The sequence below is a fragment of the Felis catus genome, chromosome F2 (assembly GCF_018350175.1).
Source record: "Felis catus isolate Fca126 chromosome F2, F.catus_Fca126_mat1.0, whole genome shotgun sequence".
Lineage (NCBI taxonomy): Eukaryota > Metazoa > Chordata > Mammalia > Carnivora > Felidae > Felis > Felis catus.
In genome coordinates, this window is record NC_058385.1 from 9,201,711 (window position 1) to 9,225,991 (window position 24,281).

The 24,281-nt window shown below is 44.0% G+C and overlaps 1 protein-coding gene across 3 annotated transcripts in view; it reads left to right on the forward strand.

Annotated features, from left to right (window-relative positions):
- The window catches only part of LOC111558578, a 47,455-nt gene extending 23,387 nt beyond the window's left edge, over nt 1-24,068 (forward strand). For all 3 annotated transcript variants that reach the window (XM_045050289.1, XR_006592813.1, XR_006592812.1), the window contains 3 exons: nt 18,811-18,947; nt 19,044-19,155; nt 23,938-24,068. In XM_045050289.1, the coding sequence (XP_044906224.1) occupies nt 18,811-18,848 (38 nt within the window). In that variant the 3' untranslated portion in view covers nt 18,849-18,947; nt 19,044-19,155; nt 23,938-24,068. The remainder of the gene's footprint in view (nt 1-18,810; nt 18,948-19,043; nt 19,156-23,937) is intronic.
- The last annotated feature ends 213 nt before the right edge of the window (nt 24,069-24,281 follow it).

Below are 24,281 nucleotides of genomic sequence, written 5' to 3' on the forward strand. Positions count from 1 at the left end.
CTCACTCTTTTGCCCCCGAAGAGGCAATGCCACCTCTCCCAGATGCACTCCAAGAAGGGGGAACCTGCTGTCCCGGTGCGTCCCAGGGGATCCTCAGATCACGCTGTCTGCTTCTAGCTCCTTCTCCACAGGAGCGCTGCTCCGAAACTTCAGTCTCTGAGCTGGCTGTAAAACTCACGATCATCTGCCCCTCTCGTTTTCCCAGTCAATGGCTTTGGGAAGTGTTTTCCTTGTATGATCCCCTGTGTGCTCCAACCTCTCTCTCTCTCTCCCTCCCTCTGTGACCTGGTCTCCCTCCTCCTCTCTGCAGCACCTGTGACCGGTTTCTCCCCCAAATCACATCCCTGCACCTCTTACCTGCCATGATGTGGCCCCTTCTCTCCCTCTAGTTGTGCAGCTTGCTCCGTCGGCCTTAGATCGACTTCTTGGGTGTTCGGAATGATTTGGTGTTTACCTAGCTGTGTTCCAGGGACAAGGCAAGCCTAGGGTCCTCCCACTACTCCGCCTTCTCGGCGCTTCTCCTTTGTCCAAGTACCTTTAAGGCAGATTTCTAAAATTGGAATTGTTGGGTCAGAGGGTCAGTGCATGCACAGTTTGGCAGGAGACTGCTGAATTCTTCTCGATTGCATCGAGCCATCTTGCATTCTAACCACCAAAGGCCATAAGAGTCCGTTTCCCCCAAATTTTGACAACAGAGCCTGTGGGCAAACTTTTGTCTGGCCACTTGGATAAGTGAAAAATTGTATCCACGTGACGTCTGATTTTGCAAATAAAATTTTCACTTTCATTTTATGTTTGGAGGGATATTGAAAAGCTTTGTATGTGCTTAAAGTTGTTTGCGTTTTTTCTCCATAAACTCTCTGTTTGTAACATTTACTCATTTTCTTCCCTACCAGGTTGTTGATCACTTTCTTGTCAACTTTTAGGAGCTCTTTACTTATTTGGGATATTTAGCCTTTGCCCATAATTTAAGTTGTGGATATTTCGCCCAGTTTTTCATTTGTTTTCATTTTTACTTTGCCTATGATGGATTTTTGCAATACACAAATTTTTATTTTCATGTGATCGTATTTATCGATCTTTTCATTTGTTAGTATAGAGTTTGGGGTCATGGTTACAAAAGTTTTATACTCTACCAGTTTATAAAGCAATTGATCATGTTTTCTCTTGGTATCTGTACAGTCTGTATGTATTTTAACATTTAAATATCTGGTATATTTTAATTTATCTTGATCTGCGGTGCAGTGGATTCAATTTTATTTTTTAAACATGCCTATTCAGTTGCTCCAACATTTATTAAAAAGCCCATCTTTTCTCCATTTGTCATATGCTAAATTCCCATGTGCCACTGAATCCATTTCTGGATTTATTATTAATCTATCTATCTATCTGTTCACCTTCTAATACTACAGAGCTGTAACCATATTCTTTTCACATGCTTTAATGTAATATTTTTGGATATCGTGATATCGTCATATTTTTGGATAGTGTCTTTAATGCTATGGAGTAATTTCTAGACATGGCTAACTTCCTGACCACCTCTCATTTCTCTGCTTTTCAAGATTTCTTTTTTTTTGGCTTTTTTTGCTTGTTATAATCCACTTACCCTGCCTTATATGGGTATAAAATATAAAGGATATTTTATACAAATATAAGGATATTTTTGTAGTGAGTGCATTAACTTTATAAATTAACATAGAAAGAATTGACGTACTTTTAACATCGAGCTTTTCTATCTCAAACAAGGTATGGTACGCATCATTTCATTTGCCCGTGTCTATTTTTTTGTCTTTCAGTATTCTTTTAGAATTCCGTCATATAGGTATTAGACACGTCCTGTTAAGTTATGCCTAGGTATTCTGTTATTATTACTACAATTATTTTTACTACTGTAAATGAGGTCTCTGCTTCCATTTTGTTAGAAAATTATCTTATGTATTAATAAAGACTAGTATTTTTCTATGCTCATTGAATTCTCTTATTTTTGTAGTTTTTTTCCCATGATTTCTTAGGCTTTACGTATACTTAATAATTACATTTTCTGCAAATACAGAGAGTTGTGTCTCTTCTTTTCCATTACCTATGCCTACACCTACTTCATATTGACTAATTATGTTGATAAGTACCTTCAACATGATTAGAAAAGAGTGGAGATAGTGGGAATCCTTGGCTTGTTTTTTATTTTCAAGGGAAATCTGTTTGTAGTCCCCCGTTAAGAAAGGTGGAACACAGCTATTTTAATTTTTACCGCACTAAAAGAGCACCCACCCTTCCCAGCCCGGAATTATTAACAGGCTCCTTTTCTACTTTTAGCCCCGAGGGTGGCTAGTCTCCAGCCAGTAGGAAGATGGGTGTGGGGAAAAGTGTTCACCTCACCATCTACACTACTAGAGGTTACGGCTGAGACTGCAAACCTACCTCCCCGCCACCCCCACCCCCACTGGGGAGCAATAGCCCCGCACCCCCACCCCCTTCTTAGCAGAGCCATGCCCTTAACTGTCCCTTGATTCCTGACCCTTCCCTAACTGCCCTTCCAAAGCCAAACGTTTCAAATGAACACGTTAGACTGATCTATTTTCGTACTCCTCTGCTTTGCTTTCCTTAAAATAAATTGAGCTCAGTCGCACAAGAGACCGATGTCTTAGATTCTTAACATTTTTCTCTCAGTTCCTTCTGTCTGTCCTTTCAATCTGACCAGAAAGCAAGGGACACGGGAATCTCCCAAATGAAAACAATGAAAATAAACCTCTGACCTGTTTTCCCGGGAACCGGAGGACCTGAGTGGGAAGCAATGCCAAGTTTCAATGATGAGTAATACCTAATTGGATTTCCACAGCAGCATGAAATCTAGAAGCAAGTAAATATGCTTTAGATGACCTGTTATTGGAGCTTATCGTGAAGTTTTTAATTGTGCGGCAGAAAGTTATTTTCGTCTTTGTCAAAAAGAGGCTGGATTAGAAAGACGGTTCAGTAACCTAAATCAAAATGAATACCTGGCACTTCTGTCAGTGACACCTGATTGACACTCTACAGATAGTTGTCGATTGACCAAATGCGTACACCAAGTGTATTTCTAAGTGAGGGGCTTAAATTCAATGACAGTATTTCAAGTAGCACTTTTCACCTGTCTGCCAGTTTTCAAATGATCCCCACGGCGTCTCTCAGCTATTAATTCCCTGATTGCCAATAGAGGGCTTTTTTCTACTATGCCAAAGTATGTTTCATGTTCGAATCTTTTGCTCTGCTCTGTGAGCCCACCTGGGGCTGCTTTGGTGGTTTTATTCTGTTGTTGCTTGTTGTACGATGATGGTTATTTTTAATGAAGGCAGAGTACAGTTTAAGTCAGTGCTGTTATAAAATGTATCTGGATAAGACTCTTTTAATTGCATTAAATAAAGCATTAATAAAGGGAGAGAAATAGGTTTGCTGGAAATGGGAAAGAAATGTTTTGGATCTATGTTCAGAAATTTGGGCCAATAGGTGAAATTAACCCATCTGGCTGAAGGAATCTCTTCATGAAGTAGCAGCTTCCGTCAAAGAAACGCTTTTAGATGGAAGTTCAAGGACAAGGACTCAGGATGTTCCTGGTCTGCTTCACGACCAGCCTGGTTTCTTAGTTGCCGACGGGGGTGGGGGGGGCGGTCATTAAACTGGTCCATATTCCGTATGTGACTTTAATTTCCTAAAATTAGGTCTTTTTTTTTTTTTTGACTTTTCAGAATTCTTGGTCATAAGCTGCTTGGGTATGAGGGGGAGGTTTTAAACGTGCTTGGGAGGAGCACACTGTGATTTAACTACTGGAGCGCTTCCCCTGTCATTAGCATTAGGATTGGACCTGCTTTTCATTATGGATGCTTGGGCACTAAATGTCCGTGGCCATCACATGTCACCTGCAGCAGCAACAAACTAGTTGGTGCAAAAGACAGGAGCTAGGGGCCAAGTGGGTTAGCGGCTGGGCTCAGTGGGGTGTGAGATGCGGGTGATGGAGTTTGAGGGCACGTCAGAGGCAGGTGGGAAGGAGGTGAAGGAACTCGCGTGCTCCCGCAGTCGAAGCCTTCTCCGCATCCGTGGACTTTAACTTCCACTCTAGACTTCACTGGCCTTGAATGCACAGCTTCAGTCTGCTTTAATGAGTGGCCTTAACCCCAAGAAAAGTTGTGAGGATTATGACTGCAGCCTTGAACTCACAGAGTGAGACACAGAGGCTCTGCAGTTCTGTGGGACTATAGGTAATAAAATCCCAGTGATTCGAAACGGTCTTCTATGGGGCTAGGGATTTAAGCCAAAATCATTTAAAGCCCTTGTGCTAAATAATTGTATTGCCTATTATCCTGTTGCACAACAGCACCTCGTGTTTATCTACATAATTACACAGTAACGCACCGTTTGAGAGGCATGGAAACATGGCAAAGGAATTAACCTCCCTAAGTTAAAATGTTTGCTTTGTAAAGTGAGACTACTGCCCACATAAGAATTCTTGTGGGAATTAAATGATGAAATGCACTTTAAAAGAGCCAGCGCTACACTGGACTGGAGGTGTGTGTGTGTGTGTGTGTGTGTGTGTGTAAGCCTTCTAGAAATACACGGCGTGTATTTGAGAGGTGGGAGAGGCAGTAAGTAGTAGAATGAGAAGGTAGAGATCAAAAGTCAGTAACACGTGCATGTTTGTTATTAATGAGAAACCGGAAATATTTGCAGGTTTGTAAAGCCTGAGGAAACACTGGGGAGAGCTGTATTACTACAGGTAGGAACAGAATCATATGAGACATGATAGCTTAATTGTGTTTTGTAGTGATCAAACCACGTCTGGAGCTCTGGGTTCAAATCTGGATATCTTATCAGATGAGTCTATTAACAAGTTTCAGCGTACATTTTAAGTAAATCTTTTGCCACAAAAAACCCATCAGCTGTGGAGACTCACTTAGCGGTCATTCCCAGGCTGGACAAAGGACATTTTTCCCTCAGGAAGCATCGTAGAATCTCAAGGGGGGGGACCCTTGGGGGGAAAAATCCTTTTCTCCGCTCGGGCCAAACCCCAGGTCCCCAGATGAGAATCATTATTTCAGAACATAACCGATTTCATAGGGCGTCTCCAGAGCATCTCTCACTGTGAACGGTTGAGTTATTTAATTGTGTCTGGGCATCAGACTGGATGAAGATTTAAAGGCAGACATCGTAGCTGTCAGGGGAGAAGGAAATTACACAACTAAAGAACATTATATATATGTATTACTATCATGTGTAGTGTATATTATTAGATTATAGTGTAATTAAGATCAGTGGGGAGGAAGTTATATAAAGATAAGTTTTTGTTCCAGAAGAAGTGAGCTTCCAGCAACTAACTTGAACAGTGCAATAGCTTGGAGACATTGGAGACCCCTATTCAAGGCATCCCAGCAGAAGCCAGATGGTTACCTGGTGGTAATATTATAGAAGGGATTACACACTGAGTCAACTAAATGATCCTTAATGACCCTGTGATTTGTAACTGCACTAAATATATTAAGCCTTACTTTTCTCATAGACACCAAAATATAGTATAGGAGAACTGTCTTCAAACATGTAGTTTGAACTAAATGTTCTTATCCTTGAAGAATTTAAATCCTGGCTTACATTTGAGTGAACAAAAAACTCTTCTAGCACAAATGAGAAAAGTTTCTTTCAGGAGGCAAGTGATAGTTCGGGTGCCTGGGCGGCTCAGTCGGTTAAGCATCTGACTCTTGGTTTTGGCGCAGATTATGATCTCTCAGTTGAGACATCGAGCCCCCCATCGGGCTCTGAGCTGCGCATGAGCCCATAAATTACTCTCCCTTTTACTCTGCCCCTTCCCTGCTCATGCTAGCTCTCTCTCTCTTTCAAAAAAAAAAAAAGGGGGGTGGGTGGGGGCAGGTAAGAGTTAATTTTATCATTTTCTTGACATAAAATAATTTATCATTATGCCATCTTGGTATCTTGGTCTTGGTCAAGGGCCATTGCCTTATAATCACCGTGTGGCCTGACAATGGCCCAAATAACCCTTCCTGAGAGCTCATCATCCCACTTTACGAACCACGCACACTCTTCCGAAACTGTAAAGATACGATTAAATACGAATGATGAATGGGCTCCATGAATCTTCCCCCCTGAATTGTTTCTTTAAAAATGTTTATTTACTTATTTTGAGAGAAAGAGCACAAGCAGGAGGGGGGCAGAGAGAGAGAGGGAGAGAGAGAATCTATCAGCGCAGAGCCCAACTCGAGGTTCAATCTCGGGAACTGTGAGACCTTGTCCTGAGCCAAAATCAAGAGCTGGATGCTTAACCAACTGAGCCACCCGGGCACCCTTTACCCTGAATTTTTAAGTACTAAGTAATAAAAGAACATCATGTTATGGGACAATGATGCCATCTAGAGTGACGTACGACGCATTTATCAAGTAGTATAGAGCTTTTGAAATATTATATTAATGAAGCTATGGTTGTGGTTCAGATGGACTTTTAATTAAAAGCTAACAGGGAAATTAAGAATGTTGGGTCGAAGAAACAATCAATTAATAATGAGATTTGTTGTAGAGATATAATAAACCCTCACTCCGTGCTTGAATTGGATTGAAAACATTAACAAGCACATTTATAATCAGTCTTGATGCCTGTTAAACCTCTCTACGTAGAATAAAAGAGGTTAGGGAAACCAGTAACATTGATCATTCATAATAGGAGATACAATGGGATGTAACTGAGTTTAGAAAGCCGTTGTAAAAGGGCCAGAATTCTAGCTACTGATACGTGAACAGCTTCAGGGACGTGGGCACAGCTGGAGGCACCACGGGCCATAAGAACCTGACAATAGGACCTGGGAAACTATAAGTACAGTTCTTTAATAAAAGGTCAGAATTCCTTATTTCCCACCCTCCAAATTAGGCACCCCACTTTAGCTGAATACCTCCATGGAGAGAGTACTATTTAATCAGGGCTATCTAAATTGGAAGAGTATTAACAGGTTAAAAAAAAAGGCATTATAAATAATCATACCAGGACAATAGGCTACATTAAGACTGCTGTGGGCTGATGCATATCGTCATTGCTCCTTTAACCTCAAGGAAAGGTCCATTTCATTTCAGGTGGTTTTACCTATGGTTGATGTTCATCCTGTCACACCTAAATGGTGTTGCCAGTATTTTACGCTTGGCATCCACTTGGATGTTTGGAGAACAAGCCACATCAGTTTTCAGATAAATGGTACATCACCATTTAGAATGTATGATCTTTTACAAAACCAAAATCTATAGCTTTCACCCATCGGTCTAGTTCTGTCTCTTGGAGCCGTGCAAAGCCAATTTAATTCTCCAATCCACATTCTGCACACAAAGCATCCATTTAAATATTTGAGGATAGCTATTTGAGAAATCAGTGTCAAGCCTGAAATGAAGCTTTGGACAATCTGGGACTTCCAAGGTACTGTTACAGTTTCATTAAGGAATTAAATATAAAAAGGAAAAGCAACGCTAAAGAGGTAGAAGAAAATATCAATGTATATGTATTTATTCACCCTCTAAATTGGAAAGAAATTTCTTAAGTCACCCTGGAGAAAAATAGAAGAGTCTAAAAATTTTGAATACGTTAAGGTTTAAACCTTTGGTAGATAAAATGATGAAGAATAACAGAGTCAAAGAAACTAAAAAAGTCAACTTGACAGATATGCTGAAAGATCAACGTAATGATATACAAGTCAATAAGGAAAACACGAAGAATAATTAGTCGGCCAAATTAGGTAAAAAAAAGGAATTCATACATGTGGAAATATAAGTGATTAATAAACTTGGAAAACTGTTTAATCTCACTAATAATCAAAGAAATGCAGATTTAAAAAATAAGTTTTCTCCAACAGAAAATATTTTTACGTAATACCAAACACTAGACAAGGGTTGATAAAACATGAATTCTTCACCATTTACCAGTGGGAGAAAAATATGGAAAAACCATTTAGCATACGTGCGAAGAGATTTTATGCAAGTAGACATTACTTTGATGAAATGAATTGGTAAAAGGCTTGTGCACACAAACATGCATCCCAATGATATTTATAACAGTCAAGATTTAGAAGCAATCTAAATCTTGATCAGCAAGTGAATGGCCGTGAAATGTCTTCACAGTGAGACAGTGTGTGTTTTTAGGAAATGGTGTTTATGAAGACTTTAAAAACAGAGAGCAAATGCTTGCTCTCATAAATGGCAAAACCGTGCAAAAATGAGAGATTTAGATAAAACGTAAGACTATCTTAAAAGATTGTGCGTGGAAAATAGCCTGGAAGGATCTATATAAAAGTTATGTTACCAGGGCTTGTCTCTGGATGGTGCGACTATGGATAACATCCCCCTCCCCGCTCTGGTGATGTTGTTGTTTAAAAAGCTTATCTTAAAAAAGAATATGCGTGCACAATGAAAGCCCCTCCACGGACCCTTCTTGGGGTGTGAATAACTAACTAATTTTAGCTTCTCTTCCTATGGTTTGGTTCTGGGACCCAACTGATCCTTTTCCAAGTGTGACGGAAACTGAATGAAATACTTCACGTTTGAGATAATGAAGACCAAGTCTTGCATTTCGGTCGTGCTGGACACTATTGCTGTCAGTGAACTTTACTGCTCGCTGTCAGTCATTTCCGGTATCGGTTTGTACTGAATAAAGCTCTCTACGTGAATGAATCTGAACAGTTTTGTTTTGTTTCCGTCTGCAATTCATGAGTGATATAACCTTGTGCACATTAATGGTAGTGGGTCACCCAAGGTTAGAGGTGGGGTCAGGGAAGGGAGTGGGTCCATCAGAAGATTAGGATGAGAAGGAAGGGAGGGCAGGTGTGCGTGCTTATGAGCCCCTGGGGTGACAAAGGTCGAGCCCCTGCCATATTCCCCTGTTCCTTTCTCCCTAACGCATACAGTTCCCAGCCTTCCTTAATGTTGGATGGTCTTGTAATGGTTCTAACCCGTGGAGTAAGAGAGAGGGAGTGATGTTTCCCATTTGGAAGCTACACAAATATCTCCCAAACAGCATCCTTCATGGTCCTTCTCCTCCTGGGCAGCTGAAATGGATTGAGTTGGATTTGGGGAGCCAGGGATATCGGAAGCCACCCACTGAAAATGGCAGAGCTCTGTGGAAGAGGGCCACTCTGCTCACCTTCCCGGCACTGATTTGTAAGCGATGAAGAGTCTGTTTATGTGTTAATAATGCCATAATTTGGGATCTACTTACCAGAACACTTGGCCAACATTAGCTAATATAATATCCAATGATGTCCTCCGGTGACCTTCATATTTCCTTGGGTTTTTCCCTCATCTCCTCTGCACCAAAGGACAGAATTTGCCCTACGCATCCTCAAATGCTTTCGACAAGGCGTAAGAAGCCATGCTATGTGTGTACTCCACACATTATAGACTATGATAGAAGACTTCACATTTAATATATTAATAAATTTCAACTTGTTGAATGTGTCATCAGTTGGGCTTTTCATACTTCTAGCTCATCTTAATTATATCAATTTCTGCCCTCTGGACACGTAATAAACATCCCTTCTGTATTCACAAGAAAGTTCATTCCTAAAAATTATAAACTGGTGACATTAGTGAGAAGCTAAGCAGTTGACTCATGACATAATTTAGAAATGTTGGCATATTTACTTTCAAGCATTTCACCGGCAGAAAATGCTATTGCTTTTATCAATTAGCTTTTGCTGTGTAATAAGCCATGCCGAAACTTAGCAGCATGAAACAAAACACTTACCGTTTCCCATGTTCTACATCCTGGCTGGACCCGCTTTCTGTCTGGTCCATCTGGGCTGCTGCTGGAGAATCCAGGCTGGCCTCACTTATGGATCTGGGACCTCACCTGAAATGGTGCAAAATCTGGAAGGCTGGAACCTTTCCCTCCACCAGGAGGCTTGTTCCTCAGGCTTGTTCTCATGGGAGAAAGGGGGTTCTCGGGATTAAAAGAAATGGAAAGCTCCCTAGAGTCAGTGTGGGAGGCCCTACCCACGGACCTATCCACAGAGAAAAATCATGGTGGCCACTTTGCCAACAATAACCACAGTGCTCTTATCTGTTCATTTAAATGCATTTGCTGTTATATCTACACCCCAAAGTATGGAGCTGTAACATGTAAAAGAAGTACAGATCCCATATAAGACTCGAGTAATGAAGTCATAGGATTGAAAGGACGACCTACCCCCGAACCCCTGGGCTAATGGAAACTACTCTCACTGAACGCAAAGCTTATCTTTGAGCTTGTTATTAGGCAGGGGAGGAAGGGATAGCGTTCCTGATAAATCCCAGCTTCACAAATTCAAACCCATTATATGACAGCAGGCAGCACCGTGTAGCAGCATGTCACGTCTTAAGTCTTTCCTTCACGTTTTCTTGACTTTGCCTCCCGTTTGCTTTCCCTGATCCTCTCTCCTTGGGCTCATCTTCAGGGGTAGTGATGTAGGAAATTAGCAAGAGAAGGCAGTGAGAGAAAGAGAGAAGGGGACCGTGAAGAAGATAAAACAACATGGTGGGATGACAGGGAAAGAGGCAGTGAACGGGGTAGGCATGGGGTCCTGGAGAAAATCCATATAGAAAATCCATTTTCATCTGAAGCTCAAGCTTGCTGCAGGGTATTTATCTGTTCATGCTGTTCCCTCCCGCTGGAATGCTTTTCCTGCCGACCTTAGCCTGGCTTTGTTTCTCATGGCCCCCAGTCAGACCTGTGCTCTGACATCACCTTGTCCTGGAGGCCTTGGCCTCTCCTCCCCCAGGCTCTTCTCACACTCTGATCTCTTATGCTGAGGTTCATTTTCCTCCTGGCCATACTCAGTCTCTGAATTGGTTCACTTGTTCGCTTGGTTATTTTGTGTCTCGTGCACTAGAACCCGCATAAAGGTTATGGTCTCGAGCTGGAGAACCTAGGTTTCAAATCTTGGACCCACTTCTTTCTGCTATGTAACTTTTTCTCGGTGTCTTCATCTGAAAAGCAGTGACGCTCATGCTAATGAGTTGTGAGCTTGAAATGGGTCCTTGCCCATAGAGCCCGGCATGTGGCTAAACCTTGGTAACTCTTAGTTATTGTCGACTCATTCGTTGCTGTGTCTTTAGCACCTCCAAGAGTCTTTGCCACGCAGCAAGGTGCTGAGTCAATCTTTTTAAAATAATGATCGCCAAACATTAAATAGATATACTAATAATCACAATGAACTCTTATAGAGTGCTATTTTTGCTAGGTATCATACTGTGCAACAAAACTATGAAAAAGCATTTCTTCTTCTTCTTCCTCTTTTACATCTGAGGAATCCGAGCCTTCAGTTAACTATCCAAGGTCATAAAGCTGGCGCACAGCAAAGCCAGGGCTCAGACACAGGTTTCATGTGATGCGAAATGCCTAAAACATGCAGAACGTTTTAATGCTGTTTCTTAATTTACTGCATTTTAACGAAGAATACATTATAGCTGTTGTATTTTAATTCTTGGAAGAATATAATTCAAAAATACCTTCTTGATATATCCTATCTTTTGTTAATCACAAACATTTTTTTTTTTTTTTGTCTGACGTTTTAACCTGAACTTCGAAGAAAGCGAGACAGAATGAATAGACCCGGAAGCACAAGCTGATTTCTTTGAGAGGACATTTTGGTCTAGCATAGCCCTTTATTCTTAGATAGAGCTCCCTGACCAGCATTGTCCCATTGGCATATATCATTGTCCCATTGACATGATATATGTACAGTAGCTGGGTTAACGTCGTGTGAGTTATAGCTGTTGTATCTTAATTCTTGGAAGAATATAATTCAAAAATACCTTCTTGATATATCCTATCCTTTGTTAATCACAAACATTTTTTTTTTTTGTCTGACATTTTAACCTGAACTTTGAAGAAAGCGAGACAGAATGAATAGACCCGGAAGCACAAGTTGATTTCTTTGAGAGGACGTTTTGGTCTAGCATAGCCCTTTATTCTTAGATAGAGCTCCCTGACCAACGTTGCCCCATTGGCATTTATCATGTCTCCATTTCACTGTCTACAGTCGCTGGGTTAACGTCGTGTGAGTTGTGGTTGATCTCACAGTAGTGAAATAGCTAGTCTTGTAGAGGCAACAAGTGAATCTGTTCATCATTCCTCCCCTAGGATAAAGACCAAAACCTTCAAATTTCTACACTGTGGTACTCTTTGTTGCCGTTCTCTGCCTGGTTAAAACAAAACTGGGAATTCCTGAACAGAGAGAAATAGAGGGGAAAATTGCAATGAAGCTTGAATGAGACACCAGTGTGGCAGCTAAGCCAACTTTATTTGAAATACTTAGGTTTTTTTTTTCCCCCATCAGTGACCATCTGCTAAACTCAAGGGTAATTTACAAGTTCTCTTGGCACAGTTAGTAAAATGGTCAATTGGTCGAGTTGTGGCTGGTGGGAAAAGGAGAAGTGAGGTGCTCTTTTCCCGTTGCCAGTACATGAAGATAGTCTAAGCAAGTTACGTGCTCAGGAAAACCCAGAAGCAATGCTTGAGCACCACTGAACACAACCCACACCCAGACCTTCACAGAAAGAGGTGTGTAATGACATCCAGGGTGGCCCTCGCCATAAAGTGACACCTTCAAAATCATAGCATTCTGGAATATGCTGTCAGAATTTGTAAGGAATTGCTGTAATCTTCAAAGACATTGATATTTCCTTAAAAGTAGCCAACGATCATCTGCTACTCACCAAATGTTTTGAGTCTTGGGTAGGGTATTCATGACCCAGAGTTGAGACTGACCCAGTCCTCATTTTCAGAAAACTAAATAATAAACATTAAAAACAATCTTTTTTAAAAAAGAATAAACAGTAAACAAAAAAGAATACACACTAGAAAAATAACCACGCTGCCCGAATAAGTTTTTTCTTTAATAGCATATTTTTAAATTATTTAAAAAAAATTTCTTTTTATGTTTTTATTTATTTCTGAAAGAGAGGGACAGAGCATGAGCAGGGGAGAGGCAGAGACGGAGGAAGACACAGAATCCGAAGCAGGCTCCAGGCTCTGAGCTGTCAGCACAGAGCCCGACGTGGGGCTCGAACTCACAGACCACGAGATCATGACCTGAGCCGAGGTCGGATGCTTAACCGACTGAGCCACCCAGGCACCCTGCGTATTTTCTTTTTTAAATGAAGTGATCACTTCGCCAGGTCGGGACCAAATGCTAAGTGACTGAGTGACAATGAACTTTGTCATGAAATCTGATTACTAATACCAAGTAGGATGAATTTTTTTCTTATATATGTATAAAAACCAATGTATCATTTTTAAGCAATTGGGAAGCGATATCCATATGGTTACAAAGAATTCGTTATTGTTCCCCAGTTTGGCATTTCATATGCTCTATTTCCACTAGGAAAGCGTGAAGACTGTAATTCTAAGAAGTCAGGTACTTTATTTAGCACTTCATCATACGGAAGCATCATCGACTGTTAACTTGTCTTCACAGTCGTTCAAAAGCTATTCGGAGCAGTCTTTGCTGAAGAGGTTAGATTAGCTGCCCGTCCCCCGCCCTGGCTCCAGGGTGTGCGTCTGGGTAAAAATGCAGCTACTTTTTCTTCAGAGGGCTATAAAGGCAATGACCTCTGGTAGGTCACAGAACTAAAAGGTCAGGAGGAGAAAAACGGTCTATTGGAAATGGCCCTGCTTTCACCATTTTAGAAGACACACTTCCATTTTTAAAGCTTGACATTCAGTCCTCGTTTACATACCAAGGACGTTGTCGCTTCTCCAGGACGAATCCCACACGTGTCAAAATCACTGGTTGGGGGAGGGTGCGGTAGAAAGTGAAGGGGAGAGAGAAATAGTTAAACTATCGCAGTGATAAACTGGATGAGCACCCCAGATTAGGGACCATAGGCCACTTGTGAAAGATGAGCTGGAGGAACACGAGAAATCACTCACGAGGCCACTGAGTCTGAGGTAGACATTGGTTTTGTTGAGATATTGTGAATGTGTGTAGCTACCTATGAGAGCCCACAGGCACTCTCTCTAAGCACATGGACACACAACAAAACAGAGCTCATACAGGCCTCTCTTTCTTCCTTTCACTCTTTCTTTCTTTCTTTCTTTCTCTCTCTCCTTCCTTCTTTTCTTTTCCTTTTCCTTCTTTCTTTCTCTCTTTCTTTCTTTCTCTCTCTTTCTTCCTCTCTCCCTCTCTCCCTCCCTTCCTCCCTCCCTCCCTCCCTCTCTTCCTTCCTTCCTTCCTTAATGGCCTTCACTTGCTTCGTCGATGTAAATAATCACGCATTCACCATTTCTTAATATGGCGTCAGTCTTGACTTTTCCCTACTACTAGATTTGCATCCTTATCTTTATTTTTATACAGAATTTACACAATCTTTAAAAATTAACACCCTTGGCCACTAGCTTGATCAACGATAGTATAAACCACACTCAGCAAATTTGCCATTCTGATGAGTAACGACCTTTACAAACCTTCAGAGGGAATACTGGGGGGAAGCTGTATGATCCTAGGAGTCAGGGGTGCTCAGTTCTGTCTCGTCACTGACTGCCCATGACCTGGAAGAGTGAGATTTTGGTCTTTGAAAATGTCAATGTCCCTGCTTGAATACAAGCGTGAAGTGAATGTGAACTTGAATTTCTTTTAACTTAGCACTCCATAGGCCAGAGGAGCAGGAAGGAGGCTAGGGAAATGGAGCCCGTGTCTGCTCAAGGCTGGGAGTCCTCAGGATTGCCACCTCGCCACCTTGCCACCTTCCTTCTCTAGTCACCCCGCCTTCCTCCTGGTGCCCCGCTGGGTGCCGGGGCTCGGAGCCAACCTTCTCCCTCCCCGTTTGCAGGCATCTGCCCTCATTTACACATGTGCCCTCCCCGCCACACTTACGTGGCGTGGATTCTTGGCCCGCGTTAAGTGGTTTTGATGAAGAAAACATGGGCCTGTGGAGTCAGACAGACCTGGGTCTCCTCTGCTCTACCTCCCATCATCTTGGCCTGGGTCAAGTGCCCAAGGACCCAGAGGTTGGGGCTCCCCGTCCTAATACCAGCTTAATAATGACTACGATACAGGGTTGTCCTCGGTGTTAGAAGACGCCATGCAGTAACACCTCTGACCTAGCTCAGTTCTAATTCCGTCCTTTCGTTTCCCCTCTGTGGTATTTTTTTTTACTCCACGTTAAACCTTCCTATCCTGTATTTTACATACTCCGTGTCTGACGCTCCATACACACGGCTTCGTTGCCTCCGCCTCCAGCCCTTTTAAGTCACTCGATAGGACTATGACGGACACTTTTCAAAAAGGTAACATCGTGGCCTTTGGTAAAATGAACGCCCATCAAAGATTTTGTGTAAATCGTTAATCAAGAAGGGAACTGCTAAAAGGTAAACACGAGTGCCAATTCAGATTGAACTTGCAGAGTCTTATCTTTTCCACCAGCCGGAACGGATTTGTATCGCCCAGCGTCAGACCGGTACATAGATCTGCAGGCACCTTATCAATTTCCTGTAAGTTAGCTTCCGTCTCTACCGAATTGTAAAACAGCCTGTCCGGGCACCGTCACGGGGACACACGCCTCTGGAATCCGATAACTCGTGACCGTCTATGGAGCAATGCCCAGCACCGACAGACAACTCAGGGATCTCCTAGGCCCGTTTCAAAGGCTTTTACACTTTCCCCGGGGCTTCAGCCTTCCCACTCGGTAGACAAGTCAGCTAAAGATGGAAATGTTAGATTGTGCGCCCGAGGTCTTGACCTAGTAGGCCTGGATGAAGCTGTAGGTCGGCCTGGCTCCTTGGCATCGGTGACTCGGTCCCTGAGCCACACGGAGCCTGCTTTGTTCTCCGTGCTGCCTTGTCATCCAGCTCTGGCCGGGGTTGTGGACACACAAAGAGAAGGAATTTTCAAGGAGGGTCTGGCAGAGGGGTCAAGCTCTGTGCTCGGCTTTCTGAGAAGCCGTGCTCCTCACATCCATGGTCCCCTCCCGTGGGCGGGAGTGGGGGGCTCTCCCATGTCACCCTCAGTCTCTCCGGGAGGCAGAGAGCAGGTGGGCATGGGGATCCCTGTTCCTGCATGCAGGGGCCTGAGCCCAGATGTCTCTGAGGTTTCCTGAAGGCGCGTAAGTCCTCTCATCTGGCTTCTGGAGAATGAGAAGGGTCCAGGTGAGCCCGAGCCATTCTATTTTTTGGAGCATTAGAATCTGTCCTTCCTTTTCTCCACTCTCTGTGACTAATAGACCCTTCTCCTCCCAGGCTCCCCACTTCAGGCTTAGCCTGCAATCTCCCAGCTCGCACGTTCCTGGGAGGGAGATCTGGGGAAGCTGGGATGAGAGCAAACACAGGGTGAGGCCCAGAAGGCGAGAGAGCAAATCTATCCCAATCTGGTGCATCCCTGAGTGGGTTACAAGGTTGCATGGGTATCTGATGGTTAGGGATGCTGAGACTACTACCTTTTTAATTAGTCCACGATGGGGGTGGGGGGTGGGGGAAGGAACGGAGAAGAATGTATCTATAGGCTTCCATCTGCTACTAGCCTCATTTTCTCCCCTCCACCCACCCCTCCGGCAGTCACCAGAAAGCTGGGATGATAAAGTCCCGGCAGTGACACCCAGGGCCCTGGCCGCAGTGTGGTTGGGCAGGGGCACTCTGTTGAGAGCACACCCGGGTAAGGGCCTCAGGGAGGAGGGATTGCTGAGGTGTAGGAGGCGAGGACACGCGAAAGGTGCTAGCGGGACGTGCCCACCAGTCCAGGAGGGGCAGGACTAAAGCCGTAGCAGACCGGTACGAGGGGGATATGGCGGCCTCCTGCTGGCCATGGGGCTCAGCAACCCCCACGGTAATCTGAGGGATACATCTAGAGTTCACAGAATGCCCACAGGAATGGGGTTGGTACCGGGCCACCTTTACAGCATCTGGAGGGTCATGTCTAACTGGGTGCAGGGAGGCCAGCACACTGGGAGGGGAGTGGCAATGTAGGCACTCAAGCTCCTGGTGGTGTCTTTGCTGGCACCCCTGCCACCAGGCTAGAGACAGAGAACACGTCCTGGACAGAGAACACGGGTCCATTCCACTCACCTGAGGACACCAGGGTATTTGCACTTGACATTTCTAAATTGTCTCAACTTTCTTTCTTTCTTTCTTTCATTTTCTTTCTTTCTTTCTTTCTTTCTTTCTTTCTTTCTTTCTTTCCTTCTTTCTTTCTTTCCTTCTTTCTTCTTTCTTTCCCTTTCTTTCTTTCTTTCTTTCCTTCTTTCTTTCCTTCTTTCTCTCTTCTTTCTTTCATTTTCTTTCTTTCTTTCTTTCTTTCTTTCTTTCTTTCTTTCCTTCTTTCTCTCTTCTTTCTTCCTTTTTTCTTTCTTTCTTCCTTTCTTCTTTCTTTCTTTACTTCTTTCTTTCTTCTTTCCTTCTTCCTTTCTTTCCTTTCTTCTTTCTTTCTTTCCTTCTTCCTTTCTTTCCTTTCTTTCTTCTTTCTTTCTTTCCTTCTTTCTTTCCTTCTTTCTTTCCTTCTTTCTTTCTTTGTTTCTTTCCTTCTTCTTTGTTTCTTTCCTTCTTTCTTTCTTCTTTCTTTTTCTTTCTTTCTTCTTTCTTTCTTTCTTTCTTTCTTTCTTCCTTTCTTCCTTTCTTCCTTTCTTCTTTCCTTCCTTCCTTCTTGCAGGCTTCATGCCTAGCATGGAGCCCAAGGCTTAAACTCATGACCCTGAGATAAAAACCTGAGCTGAGATCAAGAGCCTGATGCTTAACCAATTGAGCCACCCGGGTGTCCCTAAGTTCTCCCCACTTTCTGATGGGTGGGATTTGAGGCAGGGTAAGAGAGACATTTGTGGGCCACTAGGCCTTCTGGCTCACTTATGTCACTTACCTTTTCAACCTCAAGGGCTTTCTTATAGGGGCTTATCTGTGATGGGGAAAGTGAAATGACAACAAGGAAGTTGTGGGCTGGTTCCTCCTCCTTCCCACGTTCTCTTCTAACTGGAAACAGTTGCTTCTTCCAGCCTCCCCTGCTCTGTGGGCTCCAGTCTTCAGTGACTGGGGGCCACTGGGGGGGAAATGGCTTCCGGCACAGTCTTGTGTGTTCTCTGCCTCCTCTGCTCACAGACCTGGAATTCTCGTTTCCTTCCTCACATTCCTTCTCCCAACCGGTCCTGGAAATCCAGAATAGTTCTTACAACATTAGTCTCGGTGCTTGCCTCGTATTTGGTTCTTCTGGGAATCTGGGTGGGAAGGGAGCCATGTGAACCTCTTGACCAGCAGGTCAGCCATCCAACATTTGTCAAGGACCAATTTTACAGCAAGGATTGGAGCAGGGGCTGAGGAATCTGACAGTGAAACAAGGTGCTTGTCCTTTAAGAGCTGGAGTTTACTAGAAGAAATACTACCTGCAAATAAAAAGGTGCACCGATCTCAGTGAGAGGGTACCTGAGCACACAAAGGAGAGTGTGGCCAGTTTTACCCGGGCAGTGGGGTGAAATGGGGGACCCTGAACTGAGCATGGTCACGCGAGCAAGTGTTTTGCAGGATGAGGGAAAGGAAGACGCAATGGGCTGGGGAGGATTTTTTTTTTTCCTTCCTGAAGAAAAAAATGGCGGGTCTTGGATGCCCCACATCACCCTGGGGTAACTGTGACTCCTTCATGGATAAACTGTTCACTGTTCACGTGGATAATTGTTCAGTCGGCTTTCTGCCAAAAAGAGAGGTGTACGGCTCTGAAATGGGTGGCGTCCCTCACATCAGACCTAAAGTGTTCTATTAATTTCTGTTGCCTCTCAAAAAATGCATGTTTTATATAACCTTATATTTTACTGTCATAGTCTTCAGACTTATTTGAAGTTCTTCCTTTCTAGTGCACAGCCCTGACTCCCGAACTCTTTCTGGAGCCTGATGTGGCCTCGACGAGGGCTCTGAAGTCCTTGCTGGTAGCCGCCCATCTTTGAGACTTCCAAGGTGGAGGCCCTTCACCAGCTTGAGCAAGGCTGCCAAGGTCTGCTCTCCACTCCTCCCAAAAGACTCTCAGCTCTTAAGAGTTTCAACATCTTGGAGGACCGATTAAACACTAATCTCGACTTACGCGTTTTAGGAGCTCCGTTGGTTGAGGCTGCCTGAAATGTCTACTCGGGCACGATGTGAGACGCCCCCAAACTGGACAGCCCCCTCTCAGGTGACAACGCAGGGATTCCAGCCCCTCCAGGGTAAGTCTCCTTCCCTGTAGGGATGTGCAGCCCATTGACAGTCGTGAGGATGCCTGGCTGGTGACCAGGACAATGATAGGATCCGGGATGTGATCCAAGGCCCCCAGACAAGGTCATCATAGCGTGACCAGAGGTTGGCTTTCTCATCTGTAGCCATGGGTCTCACCCTATACTCCCCTCAAAGCGTGCGCGTTAGAGACAGATATGTATTTTACAAGAGGAATTGACGCCACCTCTGCTGGTGCGCCCTCAGACCTCTGCACTTCTAGCTCTCCTCCTCGTCCCTGTCTTATGGGACACACTCTTTTAGACATACCTCCAAACCTGACAATCTCCTGGCTCCTACCTTCACACTTGTACACCTCTACCCTCTGAGCACCGAGGAAGCAAAGACCCCTCTGGTTACCAGGACCCAGAATGACAAAGAATGACAGCATGATGCTCGTTCCGGCCATGAAGGCTCCTCCCATTGCCCAAGACTCACTGGCCGGGCCGACCACACTCAGGTTGCCCAGTGTCTGTGCTCACTCAAAGCCTGGTCCACGGGCGTTCCCGACCCCCGAGGGCTTGCTGGACCTCTCCCCCCTTGGATGCCCTCTTCTATTCTGCGTGTCCTTGAAGTGTGTTTCTGAGCTTGATTGGGATCTGTGTTCTTCTCAGGCTCTGTTACTCACCTTGAGCCAAGTCGTCTACATCTCTGGTGGCAGCTCCATCCGTATTCTGGGTCTTGGCGTCCCGGTCTGGACATCCCATAGTTACCTCAAATCTTGACATGTCCAAAATGGAATCAGTCCCCTTTTGCCAAAGTCTGCTCTTCTCCTTCTTTCCTGCTTTCACTTACCTATGACCACTGACATAACAGGCACACAGGCCCCCAGCCCAGACACGGGCTCATCACAGATAGTCCTTTCTCCTTCACCTCCAACCTCCAGTAAGTCACTCATCTTAATTATATTTCTACCATATCTCTTCTGCACCCTCCCTTCCATTTCTTCTGCCCTTGATTGGTTCCGGATGGCATCACTCTTTGCTTGCATTATTGCGATTGCTTCTGAGCTGGTCTCCTTATAAAAGCAACTCCCCCCATGGGGCACCTGGTCGGTTAAGGGTCTGACTTTGGCTCAGGTCACGATCTCATGGTTTGTGAGTCAGAGCCCTGTGTCGGACTCTGTGCTGACAGCTCGCGGAGCCTGGAGCCTGCTTCGGATTCTGTGTCTCCTCCTCTCCTTGCCCCTCCCCCCACTTGCGCTCTGTCTCTCTCTATCTCTCAAAAAGAAATAAATGTAAAAAAAACATTAAAAAAAAAAAGCAACTCCCCCCTCCCCATCAAGTGGATATCCATGAGTAAGTGTCCCACTTAGTAGATTGTAAGCTTTGTGGAGACAGGGAGCTTATTTGCTGACGAGCATAATAAAGATAATGCCTCCCTCCAGGATAAAAGCTGAGTAAACTTGCTTATAGCCCTATAAAAATTGGGGGATCTTTAAGCTCAGGGTTTCTCAGCTGTGGTGCACACCTGTGGCGTCCTCAGCATTCACAAGTGCCAGTCTGTTTTGTCCTTGTGGGGCACACGAGAGGCAAGTGAAAACCACAGGAGCATGAAGCCCGGACAGCTTGCTGTGCCTTGAGTAATAGGCTCCTTTGTCTCTGGTCCAGGCATCTCATGTCATCCGGCCGCATCCACAATACTGTGGTAGGCTCACTTGCTAGCTTGCAAGTGAAATAAAAACTCAGACTCTTAAGCCACCCTTGACATAAGTTTGACATGAATGTAGAAAAGCACATTCATTTAATTGCTGGGTTCTGTATTGCTTAGATTCCCACTAGTATATGGCGAACTAAGTCAGCAGGGCATTCAGGTTTAAATTCTCTGGGCACTGCACTCTGCAGTTCCAGTTTCTTATGCTGCCTTTCAGAATCGTCGGTACGTGGGGAGCCCAGGTGACTCAGTCAGTTAAGCCTCGGACTTCGGCTCAGGTCATGATCTGACGGTTCATGGGTTCAGGCCCAGCATTGGGCTCTGTGCTGACAGCTTGGAGCCTGCTTCGGATTCTGTGTCTCCCTCTCTCTCTGCCCTTCCCCTGCTCTCTCTCTCTCTCTCAAAAATAAACATAAAAAAAAAAAAAAAAGAAAAGAACTGTCGGTATGTGATTCTGACCTGTAGAACAGAACCCAGGGAAGAGGTCAAACACTTTTGCTTTGAAATGTCATCTCAAATGTAGGACTGAACTGCAGAATATATTTAGAATACTCTATTCTGGCGAATTTATGTGGTTATACATTTGCCAGAGGGCAGGGTCCCAGGCAGGTGAGCTGTTTTGCAAAGAAAGGGACTATGTTGTACTTGAAGCACAGTAGGATATGTGGCCAGCATGGCGAAGGCCTCACCAATCCTGTAGTGCAGGGAACAGTGGAAGGGACTGGGGAAGTCAGTGTAAGAGCCGTATAGACGATCTCATTGGATATTCCAAGATCTGTCAAAGGTGAGAGGTATCAGATTTGGCTCCTGAGTATGGAGCCTGATCCAAAGAATGTGAGCACCAAAGAGATCTTTTTTTTCAGTTCGGTCAATGGGATAGCCTCAAATTGAAATTGGTTGTCTCAACGAATGGTGCTTTCCTTACCACGGGAAGGGGCGGAACGACTTAAGGAGCCAGATGGTTGCACTGGATACATTCTAAGATGTCCTAGGAGTTGAAGAGAGCTTAATGCAAAGTAATTGTTTGTGTGGACTTAATACCTATAATATCTCTGTCCATATTTACCCACTGCCTCCGTAAACGGAAGAGGTTCTTTCTGTTGGAATTTGCTTAATCCACTGACAGACGGTTTTGTTGACAATGACCGTTGCTTGTCTCTGACGCTATTTCTACATGTTATAACCATGCAGCCATTTTGTCTGCCCCAGCCACAAAGCAGAAGGCTCTCGTTGCTCTGCACGCTCCCCAGTGAGACAACAATCGTTACACATGGACAATGTTATTGACCATTTTGCGCATACCAGGCACTGAGCTATGTATTTTTTTATGCTGGGCCCCATTTACCTGTCACAATACCCCGTAAGGTGGGTGTAGCATGAGTCCCTTCGTGTGGTTGACTCAAAGTCATGCAACTTAAGGACCAGAGGGGAGTTTGGGCCCCGGACAGTCTGAGCTCCAAGCCAGTGCTCTTACCAGCTACCCATTGAAAATTTAGGCAAAATCAGATGTGGAGAGCAAAAATCTTGCCAGTTGTTAAAACGGCATGAAATGTGGTAGTTTCCCTAAGGTGCTGGAGGAGAAGACTCACGTGCTTTTCCTTGGATATGAAAAGAACCCAAGCGCTGTTTGTTCATTCCTCTCAATGATGATGTTAATGCTGCGACTTTGCAGGTTATTTTAGGAGATGAAGTATTTCACCACATGGACAGTATGGGAACATTTTTTTTTAAATTGTTTTTTTTTTTTGGCTGACACTCTTTTGAACTTGGCTGCTCAGTGGGGAATAAGTAAGTTTGAAAAAGCTAAAGATTTCTAAATACAGTTAAAAACATGTACACTTGACGCCTGGGGAAAATCTTTTTCATGGTATTTAAAGGTTTTCAGTCATATAATGTGATTATGCTACAGTTATGTAATATTTTAGGACTCTTCAAAGCTAGATGTGTTGCAGTTCTGTCTCTGGACTGGGGACTCCAGGGTCAAATTAAAAGGGGGCCTCTAAAAAAAATTTCAATGCTACGTTTTCAATGTGAAAAAGTCATTAAATAAAGTTGGCTTTGAAAGGGGAATAGCCTTCCATGAACTTAACGATATTTTCGAAACCGTTGAAAACCATTCGGCCCAGATGGCTTATCCTTGGGGTTGGCAAACGGAGGCCAGATAGTAAATAATTCAGGCATTGTCTTTGGGCATACAGCCTTTGTCGTAACCACTTAATTCTGTCATCGTAGAGTGAAAGTGGCCATAGACAGTTCAGAAACAAATGAGTGTGGTTATGTTCTGACAAAACTCTCCGTATGGGTGATGAACATAAATTTCATATATTTTCCCGTGTCACAAAACATGGTTCTTTCCTTTCACTTTTGTCAACCATTTAAACATAAAACTCACCCTTCGCACACAGGCCATACAAAAACAGGCGGAGGGCTGGGCGTGAACTTTGGGCTGTGGTTTGCTGATCCTAGCTTAACCTGCCTTCAGCCTGGCTGCAACACGTAGAACGAGAATAGCTCTTGAGAGCCAGCAAGTGAGGCTGGTGACATTGGTGTTGGCACATTCCCACCTCTACTTTCCGCATCCCGTCTCCATTCCTGTACCTCCCAAAGATTACTGGCCTCTAGTCCGGAGAGTTTAATACACGCAGCATACGCACCAGCTGCTTTAGTGACTATAGCTACCCATACACCCCTGTTGGTACCGAGACAAGTGTCATTACCTTTTCTCTAACTCTGTCAGTTGTCTTCACAGGAAACGATTCCGGGATTGCTATTGAGTTTTCCTCAAGCCGGGCTTAGTTCAACCTGCAAGGCTTTGATGGCAAAAACAAACTGTTCCGTTTTTCCATCTGTTCACAGATGCTGTTCGCTATTGACACAAAGCCTAGTAAGATGGATATTCCATTACTTCTTCTTGGAAGACAGAATCCCCCCCCCCCCCAACCCTTGCAGTTAAGTAGAGGCTATGTGACTGGTTTCGGCCAATGGAATGCAGACAGAAGCAATGTATGCAGTATGCATGTCTGACTCTTAAAACATCCCAAGCTATCTTTCATATCCTCTTCTTCCCTCTTTTGTCCACCCAGCCCAAAGCTAAGATGGGAGAGATGCTGAAGCCCCTCAATACGAGGAGTCACAAAAGAGAGAGGAAGCCGCTCAGTAGGGCGACGTGATCAACAATGGATATTGATTAAGAAAGGAACTGTTACTGTTTCGAGCTACTGATTGTGGGGTTGTTTGTTAGAGCAGCTATCACTAATTATCCTGATGAATGTTGTTTTGCTGTATCGCCCAAAGCTTTCATTCAACTTCTCTTTGTCTTTGATGGAGTTTATTGACAACCTCCTGTATTGTAACAATTGCACATTTGCGGCTCCTGATTATAACAGCAAGGAGATTGTTATGAAAGTTCACAAAACCCAGCAATCAC